The 12761-nt window shown below is 46.5% G+C and overlaps 1 protein-coding gene across 2 annotated transcripts in view; it reads left to right on the top strand.

The window, feature by feature from the left end:
* The window catches only part of HERC2 (E3 ubiquitin-protein ligase HERC2), a 41900-nt gene that overhangs the window by 14157 nt on the left and 14982 nt on the right, over window positions 1-12761 (top strand). Inside the window, exons 15-37 of one of the 2 annotated variants that reach the window (XM_069056020.1) lie at window positions 3639-3963; window positions 4010-4337; window positions 4387-4569; window positions 4630-4807; window positions 4870-5657; window positions 5811-6443; window positions 6497-6686; window positions 6738-8246; window positions 8301-8467; window positions 8521-8721; window positions 8770-8959; window positions 9011-9256; window positions 9310-9491; window positions 9538-9735; window positions 9791-9986; window positions 10224-10423; window positions 10478-10639; window positions 10691-10921; window positions 10977-11807; window positions 11862-11990; window positions 12176-12322; window positions 12369-12522; window positions 12574-12732. In XM_069056020.1, coding sequence (XP_068912121.1) covers window positions 3639-3963; window positions 4010-4337; window positions 4387-4569; window positions 4630-4807; window positions 4870-5657; window positions 5811-6443; window positions 6497-6686; window positions 6738-8246; window positions 8301-8467; window positions 8521-8721; window positions 8770-8959; window positions 9011-9256; window positions 9310-9491; window positions 9538-9735; window positions 9791-9986; window positions 10224-10423; window positions 10478-10639; window positions 10691-10921; window positions 10977-11807; window positions 11862-11990; window positions 12176-12322; window positions 12369-12522; window positions 12574-12732 — 7527 coding nt within the window. Of the gene's footprint in view, window positions 1-3638; window positions 3964-4009; window positions 4338-4386; window positions 4570-4629; window positions 4808-4869; window positions 5658-5810; window positions 6444-6496; window positions 6687-6737; window positions 8247-8300; window positions 8468-8520; window positions 8722-8769; window positions 8960-9010; window positions 9257-9309; window positions 9492-9537; window positions 9736-9790; window positions 9987-10223; window positions 10424-10477; window positions 10640-10690; window positions 10922-10976; window positions 11808-11861; window positions 11991-12166; window positions 12323-12368; window positions 12523-12573; window positions 12733-12761 lie in introns of both variants that reach the window. The other variant, XM_069056018.1, reaches the window with a different exon arrangement.

The raw sequence follows: 12761 nt of genomic DNA, 5'->3' as shown, positions 1-12761 counted from the left end.
AACGTCAAGCTAATTTTAAAGATTTTAAGCGATTTTGAGCCTTTAAGTGTCTCGTCGAACAAAAAAACGTTGTATTCAACTCGTTCTTGTGTAAATTGGACTTTTTTTTGCACTCGTGTGCCTTTAAAACGCTCGTGTCACTCGCGTTCTAAACTGGCCCGCTCATGCAAAAAAGCCCAATTTACACACGAACTCGTTAAATAAATAACTATTATGTGCCTCCGGCCGGAATTTGGCAGTTTGTGGATCTCGAAACATGTAGGGATTTTGAATTGTCGTCGGTTTCGGTTGGCATGTGTTATCAGGACTCTGTTAAGTGTCAATGACAATTATTGTGTGCATGTCTTTATAAAAAGCTCGTATTCCTTCCAGTATCGATTTGACAATTTTTTAGGCAATAAGTTGTTGATTACGTTTTGAGCGACTCCTTGAATATGAGCTGGTGTTTCAGAAAATGTCAGAAAAAACAAATTAATTAAATTTAATAAATGTCAGGAAACAAGGGTGATGTTGATTTTAAAATTTAAATGTTTATGTGTTGCCAACACAAAAAAGTCCCCAATACCAATTGTTCAACTAGTGCTTTAACTTTTATTTAACAAATATCCGCAGAAGTCGGCACAAATTTTTTTATCACACGTCCAGAAATGGTTTTGCGAGTAGATACTCGCATTTGCAAGCCTCGGCTATCGCCTGGGCCCGCAAACGTGCCGTTTCTAGCCTAGTGATGCAAAGAACTATTTCTGACATATTCATTCTCTTTTGATATCTATCAGATGTTTCATTCCATCAGTCCTGAGGCTTTCTTTTTTATTCTTTCATATTTTTGTTTTCGAACATGTCCATTCGATTTCGTCTTTTTTTATTTGACAATAAAAAATGTACAGTTGGTTGCGAAAAAAACGGGAAAAGAAAATTTTCCTAATGTGAATGTAGTTTTGTCCATTTGTCAATTAATTGTCTATTTCACAATACCTATCAAATAATTTTTTAAAATGACTGAATTTTAACCATAATCTTAACCTATCTCTCGTAAGAAAGTTTCACACTATGAAAAAATGGTTAAAATGTGTCAATTTTATTCTGACAGTTCCCGTTTTTTTTTTTGCAACCAACTGTAACATCTGTCACACATAATTGAAAAACAAAAGACATCCTGCATAAGTTCCTCACGTTTATTTATTTTTACAATTACAATTACAGTTACGGCCACGGAATTTCGTCTGTTATTTTACTGTCAATTCGAAAAAACTTGTGTAGCCTAAGCTTTACTGTCATTATGACTGACATTCAAAATGTTTGTGACAGAAATTCTGTGACGCACAATGAAAATTGATTGATAAATTGACATCCATGTCAAAAATTCCAATGTGGGGTTAGAAATATACGGGGTGATCAATAAGGACTGTTTAAGTTGGTAACACTGAATCGAATTTTAAATCGTATAACAGAAGTAACTTCCGGTTGTTGGTGGCTTGTCGTTGTTAATGCTATACCTATATCAGATATTTGTCAAATAAACCAACAAAACATATCCAGTTACAGTGTTATAAATAAAAATTTTCTTAATTGTATTGCCAACTTAAACAGTCCTTCTTGATCACCCGGTATAAAACCTGTTTTACAGCTAATGTCAGTTGAATGACAACGACGGACGAAATTCCGTGGCCGTGACTGTACTACTGCGAGCACGGAATTTCGGGCAGACTTGAAATTTGACTAATATAAGATGTGAAATATGCTTTAGGTGCCAGACATATTAATAACCTCATTTTAATGTCTACTATTGTCACATGTCATCAATCCTGAACGGCTGCAAAATGTGATTTTCCGAAAACTGAACAATCTTTTATTAAACTTTGGAAATAAATAACTAAAAGGTAAAATAATTGTGCATAATTGTGACAGTTTATTTTGAAATTCGGCCAAAATTATTAAGTATGACATTTATGAATTATGACAAAGCTTAGACTACATTGGTTTTTTTAAATTACATAAATTGCTGCCCGATATTCGGTACTCCTAGCTGTACATACAGGGTGATTCTGAAATAAGTTTGGAAAAAAAATGTGGAGTATCCTTCACACAAATTAATTCTGCGTAAATGACTTTTGGAGGTGAAATCAAAAGGATGGAAATTACACTATATTCTTGTATTTTCAACGCCTATGAGTAGGGAAAATTTGTCCGAATTTCTTCACTTCATTAGCAACCATTGTTACATCAACTGCACAATAAAGTTGTATCGAGAGGAGTTTGTGACTAACGGACACCTTTTACCTTTGATTATTATTGTTGCTAAACTACCAAGATAATCAGGTAATCACCTGTAACTCAGCAGCGTACTAGCAATTTTGACCAAATTTTCAATCATTTTTATCTCGAAAACGAAAAAACTTTTATCACCAATTACCGGTTTTTTTTTCCAAACTTATTTCAGAATCACCCTGTATTATCCACTTTACAGATTTAGTCAAAGTTACTGAACCATTCGAAAACTGTCCAAATATGTACACAAAAATTTATTACACAGTTGCGCTTAATCATTATTGTTCGTTAGGCAAGCTCAATTTGTGTCGATTCTTTTTTATTTTTTGGAAGGCATTCTCATCACCAGAAACGAATTGGCAATGCACAGTTAATTTCCCATCAATTATCTGTAGCTAATTCTTCGCCAATAAATCTTATAAATGATTACTAAAGTGTTGACGTCGACTTATCATCACGAGTTATTGTTTTATCGTTGTGCCACATAAAAACTGGGCGAATGTGCAATCTACAGTTACTAAACGTAAATAATAAATCAAAAAATAATCCTGACAAAAAGTGAAACCGAAAGAGAAACAAATCTTACCACCTATTATTGTGTTTTCGATTAAAGTTTGTACAAAGCGTTTGCTTTAAAGAGTCTCTCGTACAGTATAAGTTTGTTAAAATTGATCGATCGAAAAAAATTAATTTGTGGATTCGATAAGATCGAACATTTGACATGAATACATATTAAAATTCTTTTGTTACTCCAGTTTAGTCGTGGGTAATTTGAGCTGCATTCAAAGTATTATCTGGAGAAATTTTAATGTGATTAACTGATTCCATTTAAGTGATAATGGTATCACTTCAGTTTAGGTAATTACCGTGAAATTTCATTAGTCCATTCTTTTTATAGGAACGCTTCACCTTACACGATTTGGTCTTCGTGTCAAACCGTCAAAAAAAAATCAAACGAAGTGATCAAAAGTAATCAACAGTCACGATTTGATCTGCCGTAATTGGAACAGTAGAGTATCACGAGGCGAACAAGTTTCAACTTGTTTCTAACTTCGAACGTGTCATTTAGTTACTTCAAGTTTTTCTGGCACCTATTGTTACCTACGTTAAACTTGTTACATTTATTTGTTTCATTTTTAAGTGAAATATTGAACTTGAACTGAGAATTTTGACAAAAGGTTATAAAAAAACAATTGAAAATACTTTAATGGCTCCCACTGATATGTACGGGCACAGGGTACATAATTTCCAAAATACAATTGCACGATAAAAATCACAATGGGGGCTTTGTTGCGACGTTCTACACCAATAAAGATCCATTTTATAAATTAATTGAAGAATGTATTCTCACGATTTATATATTTTTTTAGGGATTTTGTTGCCCGAACTGATCGTCAGTTTAATACTGCTGGAATCGGAAGTGAACATGTTCCTGACGTCGGTGAACTGGTTGAACCTGTTCGGCGAAACTGTGAAGTCCCTGGACAAGTTGTGCCGGTTGTCACCAGAGGTCGAAGCTTTCGACATCGACGACATCTCGTGGCGGGGGGTGTCACAAACGCGCCAGACCCACCACTGTCACAAATCGTACGACGATCTCCCCCTGATACGCAAAGCCGATCTGGACAACCACAACATGGACGGCGGCCTCTGGGTCCTCGTCAACAACAAAGTCTACGACGTGCAAGACTTCAGGTCAGTTGCAAAGCGACCTTGCAACCGAGTCACGTTCATGTTGCAGATGTGACAACGGCTCGTTCGTCGAACTGTTGCAAAAGTACGCCGGAAAGGACGCCAGTCAACTGTTCAACAGCTCCCCCTATCACCTGTCGGTGCTGCAAATGATGGAGAACTACGTGGTGGGGACGTACTGCCAACCGGAACCCGAACTACCCCAGAGCAATTTCGATTGTCTGCACATTTACGCGGCGCTGTTCGACACCGAGAGAAATCTTGGCTACTTGTTGGGGTTGCACGCTTACAATCTGCGCCAGAGTCTGCCCTTGCAACCGGACGAAATCAGTTCGAACCAATGGTTGAACGCCAAGTTTTTGCGCGCTGGATTACAGGTACCTGCAGTACTAGTGTGAAGTTGGCGCTGATCACTGTCGTTCGCAGGTTGACCAACCGCCCAATCCCTACGGCGAGGAAAAGGGAGAGTCGAGGAGTACCAACTCGACAACTGAAAACACCCCGACTGAACCGAAAGTGAACGACGCTCAGAGAGTCTCGAAGAAGTTTCAGTTGCCGATCGATCGAATCAACTCGTTTATCAACGCTCTGGCAGAGAGTCGCTTATCTGTAAGTCACTTGAGACGTCGGTGTCTAGAGTTAGCGTTTTGAATTATGATTTTTCATCAGGACACGTACGTTATATCATTTCTCGCTGTAGTAGAGCAGCATTCAAAGCAAAACAATTTTTTGACCAGAGTGGATTTTTCTTTTGAACATCCCATAGAAGAGATCGGTAGAGTTCTCTATGCCGTTTTGTTGAAACATTTAGGATTGGGCTATGTTTTACTGCCGATTTTAGATGCATGTAAGTGAAGTTAGAGTAGAGGTAGAGTAGTGGATACGATTCCGACAATTTTTTTACTGTAGATCCGACGCAACCCACCGCGAAAGTACCCAAACCGATAGCGGAAATGATCAAGCTGGTGCACACCACCAAGTGGAATTTGATCAAGATGCGCCAGGAACTGAACAAGAGCTACAAAGAGATCTGCATACCGCTGTTGGAGAAGTGCAGGTTTTTGTTGTACGACGTCAGACCCAGCATAAGTGTGGAGATGGAGGCGTTCAAGAAGGTCAACATTTTATACAAGGAACCGCGAGTGCGTACTCTGGTCAAGAAGGTGATCAAGGACCTAAAGTGTGGTCGACACACTTCAGAAATACAAAAACCGGAGGACATCGTCAACGCGACGATACAGTCGCAGAGCGAAAGACACAAATCGAACGAGGACGTGAGCAAGTCGACGATGAAGAAGACTGCGTCGGACGGGAAGATCTCGGAGTCGAAGAGTGAGACCGACGATGTCAACAACGAGATAAAAAATGGGACTCAAAAGACGCCGGAGAGTCGAACGGAATCGATCAATTCCAATTCAGTCAAGGTGGAACAGAAGAATGCGAAGAGTTGCGTCGAGCTGGAGGACAAGTGGAACGTCGAGAAAATCGAGAACGACGCCAGGACTGAACAGAGCGAAGAAGACAAAGAGAAGAAGCTGGAGGACGAGATCGCGCTGAGTGGGATCGTCTCGAAGCTGACCGAAAAGCAAATGAAGAAAGTCTGTTCGGAGAATTTGGAGTTGATGAGTTCGATTCTCGACTTCGTGATGCAGGACACGTGCGACGTGGAGATCTTGAGAAAAGCCATGTATTTTCAAGTAAGAATCTCTGTCTTGTCGGTTGTACACGAGGGGGCGTTCGCTGTGAAACAAAAAATGTCAAAATTAACTTTGTTTCGGAAATGTCAGACGGTGGCGCCCTCTCCGTACTCTCGACGCACTAGAGTGACGTTACAGTTGGCGCGTTTGTAGGTGAAGCGTTGCAAGACCCGGAAGCAGGGACTGTGGATGATAAATCGATTGCTGCACGAGAATCATTTGCTCAATTCGGTCAAATACTCGATAATCAACGGCTATCTGAATCTCGACGCAAAATCCGGAAGTACCCAACACTGTCTCGACAACATCCAACTGGTGACGCCGTTCATGAAGACTGAAATTCTTCTGTCTCAACTGTCGGTGAGCGAGTGGTGCATAGAGAATCTGAGGAACTCCATTTTGCGAGATGTCCCCGTCAAGACCGGCAAATCGAAGAGCGGCAGCGCCAAGGTCACGCTCAATCTGGGAACGTACACGCTCCTCAGGGACATTCCCAGGGCCAGAATGATCTTGTCAATTTTGGGAATCTTGGCTTCGAATCGTTACATATCGTTGGAGCTCAGTCCGCTGGTTAACAGCGGCGTGATCAGTTCGGTCTTGGCGCTTTTGAAGCAGACTGGTTGCGACCAGACTGTCGTCAGGAAAGTGTCGGAGTTTTACGTGTTGTACGCGGACATCATCGACAGCAACATGCCCAAATCGGGAATGAGCGGTCCCGAACTGGCGAGCATGATGAAATTGGGGACCAGAGTCGTAAGGGGGATCGACTGGAAGTGGGGTGATCAGGTGAGAGCCGGCGACACTTGTTGGGGGAGAAACCGAAAGGTTGTTCGTTTCAGGACGGTTGTCCGCCAGGAGAGGGTCGCGTGATCGGCGAACTGGGCGACGACGGTTGGGTCCGCGTCGAGTGGGCCAACGGCACCACCAACAGCTACAGGATGGGGATCGAGGGCAAGTACGACTTGGCCCTGGCGGCTCCGCCGTCGCCCGTCACCACGGTGAACGACAACGATGACAGCAACGATCAAAGTAAGTGGCGGTGATTGTTCAAGGCGTTTTGTGACGTCCGTCTGTCCGTAGACTGTCAACTCATAAAGCTGCTGCGCTGGGGCAGCATCAACTTCCTCCGCAACATTTCTATCAGTGCGGGACTGGCCCAAGAGAATCTCCACCAGACGACGATCCACGGATTGAGCAGCTTGTACTGTTCGACTCTCAACGCGACGAGTACATCCGAATGGTGCAATTTGACTCTCGTCAGGAGCGTAGCGCAGACGCCACAGCTGTGCAGAGCCTTCAGCACGAAACCGTGGATCAACATGTTGTTGGGGTTTTTGTCCGCGCTCAGTAGTGTAGGTGGCAACGAACTGAATCTCCCCAAACAGATATTTTCGGTGAGATTTCTCCACACCGTGCTGCAGTCGTGGGACATGGACAATTCCGAGATACCAACTTTGCTAGAGAAGTTGTTGAATATTCTGGGCAAAATAATTCTGACTTGTTCGTACGACACGGGGAACAAGCCCCAATCGGCGACGAAATCGCTCGTCCTGTTGACCCAATCGCACAGCAGCACTCTGGCCCAAGAGATAATCTACCTGTTGAGGTCTCTGCACGGATTGGTGGGTTGGAATCAAGTCCTCAACGCCATCTTGGCTCAGAAGTTGAATCTGGCGGCGTATTTCTTGAGCGACACTTGTTTGATGTCGATGATCAACGATGGAAACACGTCGGACCAGCAACACTACATGGTGATCGCTTGTTTGACCGTGATAGGGGCGTGGGACGTCAGACCTAGGATAGGGGGCGTGGCGGAGGTGGACGGTTTGAGAGGGACGATCGTCCGGGTCACTCCCAAAGACAAACTTTGCGTCCAAATCCACGAGACCGGAGAGAATCGAAAAGTTTTCCTTCCCAACTTGAAGTTGATGCCTCAACTGGAGTTCAACTTCGACAGGATGCCTCTGGGCGAGAGTCTGATCAAGACTTGGGCCAGTCTGTTGTTGAACAGGCAGAACAGCACCCTCAACAGTCACGAGAGGAAGCCACTCCACGGCCAGGTGAACGCGGCGTACCTGCGCACCCAACAGAACACTCTGAGCGCCCTGAACGCCACTCGAATGTTGAATCTGAACCAGTACAAGTTGAGGAAGGTGTTGAAGCACGCCATCAACGGTATGGACCAGTCGCAAGAGCAACAGTCTATCGAGGAGGAGTTGAACCAGCAGCCGGTGTTGCTGATACAGAAGTTGTTGGCAAAGGCGACGCAGCCGAGTCCGCTCAAGCCGGGGTTCGGGTCGCAGGAGATGCAGCTGGCAGCGCTGAACTTGAGCCAGTACTTGGCGGCGGAGGGGAATTTCGGATCGAGCGGGTCCGTCGTGACGGATAAGACGACGCCCAAGTACTGCACCAGGTGTAACAGCGAGGTGCAGACGCCGAACAGCGAGTGTTCGGTGAAGAGCGTCGTCAGCGAGAAAACGAACAAAAGGAAGGAGATGAACGAGGACGTGCCGGTGCACCCGATGGTGGCGCAGATCGTCGAGATGGGATTCACGAAGAGGGCGGTGGAGACGGCGATCAAATCTCTAGGTGAGAAATCGTAATCGAGAGTCGTAATCGGTTCTTTGCTTATCGCTTTTGTAGCTATAGGACCGGACAACTTGACCACACCCGAGTCCATCGTCTGTTGGTTGCTGGAACACCCCGAAGTTGCAGCTTCGGACACCGAGTCGCTGAGTTCGATGTGCGAATCCGACACCGAATCCGTCTCGTACGACAACGGCAACGCGATGCAACCATTCGTACAATTTGTAAGAAAACAATTCAGAATTTTCCCTAGAGTTGTCTCTTAATTTTCCGTCAGGGCGACGAGTTATCTTCGGCGCAGACCTACTGTCGTCGTTCTCAATTCTTGTCCAATGACGAGTACGCCATGTACGTCCGGGACAACGTGGAGGTCGGCATGTTGGTGCGTTGTTGCAAAGGCTACGAAGAAGTGCAACTGGGGGACATCGGAAAAGTCGTCAAGGTCGACAGGGAGGGTCTCCACGACTTGAACCTACAGGTCTCTAGGACTAATGTCCGATGAGACAAGACTAAAGTGGTGTTGCAGGTGAACTGGCAACACCGCGTCAGCACCTACTGGGTCAGATTCATCCACGTGGAGCTGTTGGGCTTCCCGCCGTCCGTGCCCAGTCCGAGCACGCTGAAAATCGGCGACAAGGTCAGAGTGAAGTCCATCGTGTCGACACCGAGGTACAAGTGGGGTCACGTGACCCACGACAGCGTCGGCGTAGTTGCCGGTGAGTACCGCGACTGACTTGGTGCGGTTTGAGTAAATTTGACGTTGGCAGGGATTTCACCGAACGGGCAAAACGTGCAAGTCGACTTCCCCAAGCAGCAGAACTGGTTGGGTCTCGTTTCCGAAATCGAGGTGGTACCGTCGTGTCACGAGGGCGTCGCCTGTAACGGTTGTTGCGTCTCGCCGATCTCGGGGCCCAGGTTCAAGTGTAAGGTGTGCGACAACTTCGACTTCTGCGAGAACTGCTTCTACACCAAGAGGAACCACAAGCACTCTTTCAACAGGATAAACGAACCAGGTACGGTGGTGGTGCGAGGTGAGGAATGAGAGTGACGTCGTGTTTGGGTGTAGGAGGCAACGAAGTGCACGCCGGGAAGGCGGGGAAGTACTGCAGACACGACACCTTCGAGGGCGAGGGCGAGCTCATCACCGACTGGGGCAAGTGCGTGAGGAACGTGACGGTTTCGACCAAGTACGCGGCGAGGTTTGAAATTCCGGGCTCCGTCTGGCAGAGCTGCGGCAGTCAAGGAAAAGTAGGTGCTAGTGCGAGTGTGGACCGGTTTTAATTGCGCTTTGCAGCACTGGATCAGACTGGAAATCTATCCGGACATCGTCGTCAAGAGCCTCAAGATCGGTGTCGATCCGGCCGACAACAGTTACATGCCGTCCGTGATCGTAGTGAACGGCGGCACCACCCTGAACTCTTTGAAGGAATTGAACTACGTCAACGTTAAGAATCACGACACTTCGGTACTCCTGTTGTACAACTTGGACAAGGTAGTACGACTTTGCGACGTCGGCAAGTCTGTTTACTTTCGTTTTTGTCTCACAGTACTACCCCATCATTGAGATTAACATCGCCAAGTGTAGAAACAACGGCATCGATTGCAAGATTCACGGGATGACCATAGTTGGGGTGAAGAAACAGTCGCACGGCGAGTTGAAAACTTCCGTTTCGTTCCTCGCGAACGATTGGGATTTGAACCAGGAGCAAGTCCCCGGACCCGGACCGTCAACCGCGAATGTTTGTAAGTACTGACGGCGCACGATTTGCCACTAAATTCAAATTTACAATAATTATCAATTGATTGCTGCGATAATTTGACACAAGAGAAGTTTATAAATTTGTGCGCTAGAGGCGCTGCAACAAACGTCATTTTGATTCAATACCGACCGGACGGAACGTTGCAGATTTATACGTTAGGAGGCGCTGCTACAAATGTCACCGTAGTTTTTACAAAATGATTGATTGATTGTTATTTTAGCACAAGAATCGAACGGAGAGCCTTGTCCACCTGCAGGATGTCGCGTCTTTGTTTGGGGCCTGAACGACAAAGACCAACTGGGTGGGATGAAAGGTTCCAAAGTGAAATTACCCGTCCAGTCCGACTTTTTGAGTCAACTGTGGCCAATCCACATCGCCGGTGGCTCCAAATCGCTGTTCATAGTGTCGCACGAGGGAAAAGTAAACCTATGGATGTTTCCCAAATTTTGTAGTTTCCTAATGATTTGATTTTAGCTGTACGCGTGTGGCGAAGGAACGAACGGCCGGTTGGGTCTGGGGCACAACAACAACGTGCCGTACCCGCGCCCCATACCCTTTCTTAGTCAGTACGTCGTCAAGAAAGTTGCAGTTCATTCGGGAGGCAAGCACGCCATGGCCTTGACCCTCGACGGAAAAGTAAGTGTGATGTCGGTCAAGATTCCTTTCGATTAAGATATTGTCTTGAAGGTGTTCTCGTGGGGCGAAGGAGAAGATGGCAAGTTGGGCCACGGCAACAGATTAAATCTGGACAAGCCGAGGATGATCGAAGCGCTGCGCAGCAAAAAGATTCGCGACATCGCGTGCGGTAGTTCCCATTCGGCTGCCATAACGAGCAGCGGGGAGTTGTACACTTGGGGCCTAGGGGAGTACGGACGTTTGGGCCACGGTGACAACATCACACAACTCAAACCCAAATTGGCAAGTTTTCGGTGGAAGTAAGAGACGAAGAAATATTTATTTTTGAATGTTTCAGGTGAAAGCTCTGTCCGGCCACAGGATAGTCCAAGTGGCGTGCGGCAGCCGCGACGCCCAGACCCTTGCCCTCTCCGACGAGGGCCTTGTGTTCTCGTGGGGCGACGGCGACTTCGGTAAGTTGGGCCGCGGCGGCTCCGAAGGCTGCAACGTCCCTCACAACATCGAACGACTCAACTCTCTCGACGTGGTCCAGATCGAGTGCGGCGCTCAGTTCTCGCTCGCCTTGACGAAGAGCGGCGAAGTGTGGACGTGGGGCAAGGGCGACTACTTCAGGCTGGGCCACGGGTGCGACCAGCACGTCCGCAAGCCCACAGTCATCGAGACCTTGAAAGACAAAAAAGTGATACACGTGGCTGTGGGGGCGTTGCACTGTTTAGCCGTGACGGACACCGGACAGGTGTACGCTTGGGGCGACAACGACCACGGCCAACAGGGCAACGGATCGACGATCGTGAACAGGAAGCCGGCGCTGGTGCACGGGTTGGAGGACGTGCACGTCAACAGGGTGGCCTGCGGGAGTTCGCACTCCATCGCTTGGACCCTGCAGGACACTCAGGTCGTCAGCAAGGTCGAACCGGTGATTTTTCCCGTGGCGAAGGATCCGTTAGGAGCGTCGATATTGAAATTGTACGAAGGGGAGAAGGTTACGAACAGGCAGACGGCGAAGGTGACGCCCAGTTTGAGCAGTATCGTGATGTCCTTGGAGAGTAACACGGCCAAGCAACAAGCATTGCAGCACATACTGAACGCCATACACATACAACAGTTGAGACAGGCGATTGTCAAGGCCTTGTGCAGTCATACCAACATGAAGAATGCCAATGTGAAGGTAAGAATTGAAAAGTAATTGTCAGACGTGGTTAGATTTGTGATTTTGCAACAGACAGGCAGTCCGGATTCGCCGAACGATCGTTCGCTCGCCGGGGGTGGCTCGTTGATAAACAAAGACGGCGAGATAACGCTAGGAGGCGGCGAGGCTCCCATATCCATCACGGAAATTGTCGGAATTAATGTAAGTCGAGTTTTCAATGGGAGACACGGTTGCACAAATGTCCAAGGTTGTATCAGTACGTCATAGTGATTTTGGCAGCAGTGTAAAATAGTATATTACATCACAAGTGTTTAAAATGCAAATATACCTTTGTGCAACCGACCCTGAGTGTTTTGGGAGCATTAAACGACTTGTAGAGTCACCAGACGACACCAGAAAACGAAGAGAATCCGTTGGCACTGATGCAATCCATGACCGCGAGCAGTTGTTCGGCGAGTATGTCGTCGAAGCACTCCAGAATGTCCACCAGCGCCATGTCGGTCATCGCTGCAACTTTGACTTCACACGCGGAGGTAAAAAGTGTTTCGGAACGACACGTTATTAATCGATGGATTTCAGGTGATCGGGGACAGCGGTCTGGGTGGATTGGACGAGTTCACGTCGTTACTCACCGAGAACGACGCCAGATTGTTGGTCGATTTGCTCAAGTTGGCCGTGGCGGACAGGATCGAAGACGACCAAGCCAAAGAAATTCTGTCTTCGGTCCTCATAAGTAAGACAATTTATTTTTCTTAGGTATTGTATTGGATTCGATATTTTGTAGCTTTGGGAAGTTCGAACAAGTCTATTGGAGCAATGTTGTTGGAGCTGTGCGTTACAGAACTGGAAGACACCGCGAACAGTACTCAGTCGCTGTCGAGCACTCCGCATCCGGTGGTGCAAGAGTCGAGTCACCCCTACATCGATGACGTGACGTTGAGAGGTACGATTCGTCGATTCGAGCGAGACCAT

The sequence above is a fragment of the Tenebrio molitor genome, chromosome 8 (assembly GCF_963966145.1).
Source record: "Tenebrio molitor chromosome 8, icTenMoli1.1, whole genome shotgun sequence".
NCBI lineage: Eukaryota > Metazoa > Arthropoda > Insecta > Coleoptera > Tenebrionidae > Tenebrio > Tenebrio molitor.
Note: the sequence above shows the minus strand (reverse complement) of the source record. Positions and strands in the feature narration are given on the sequence as shown.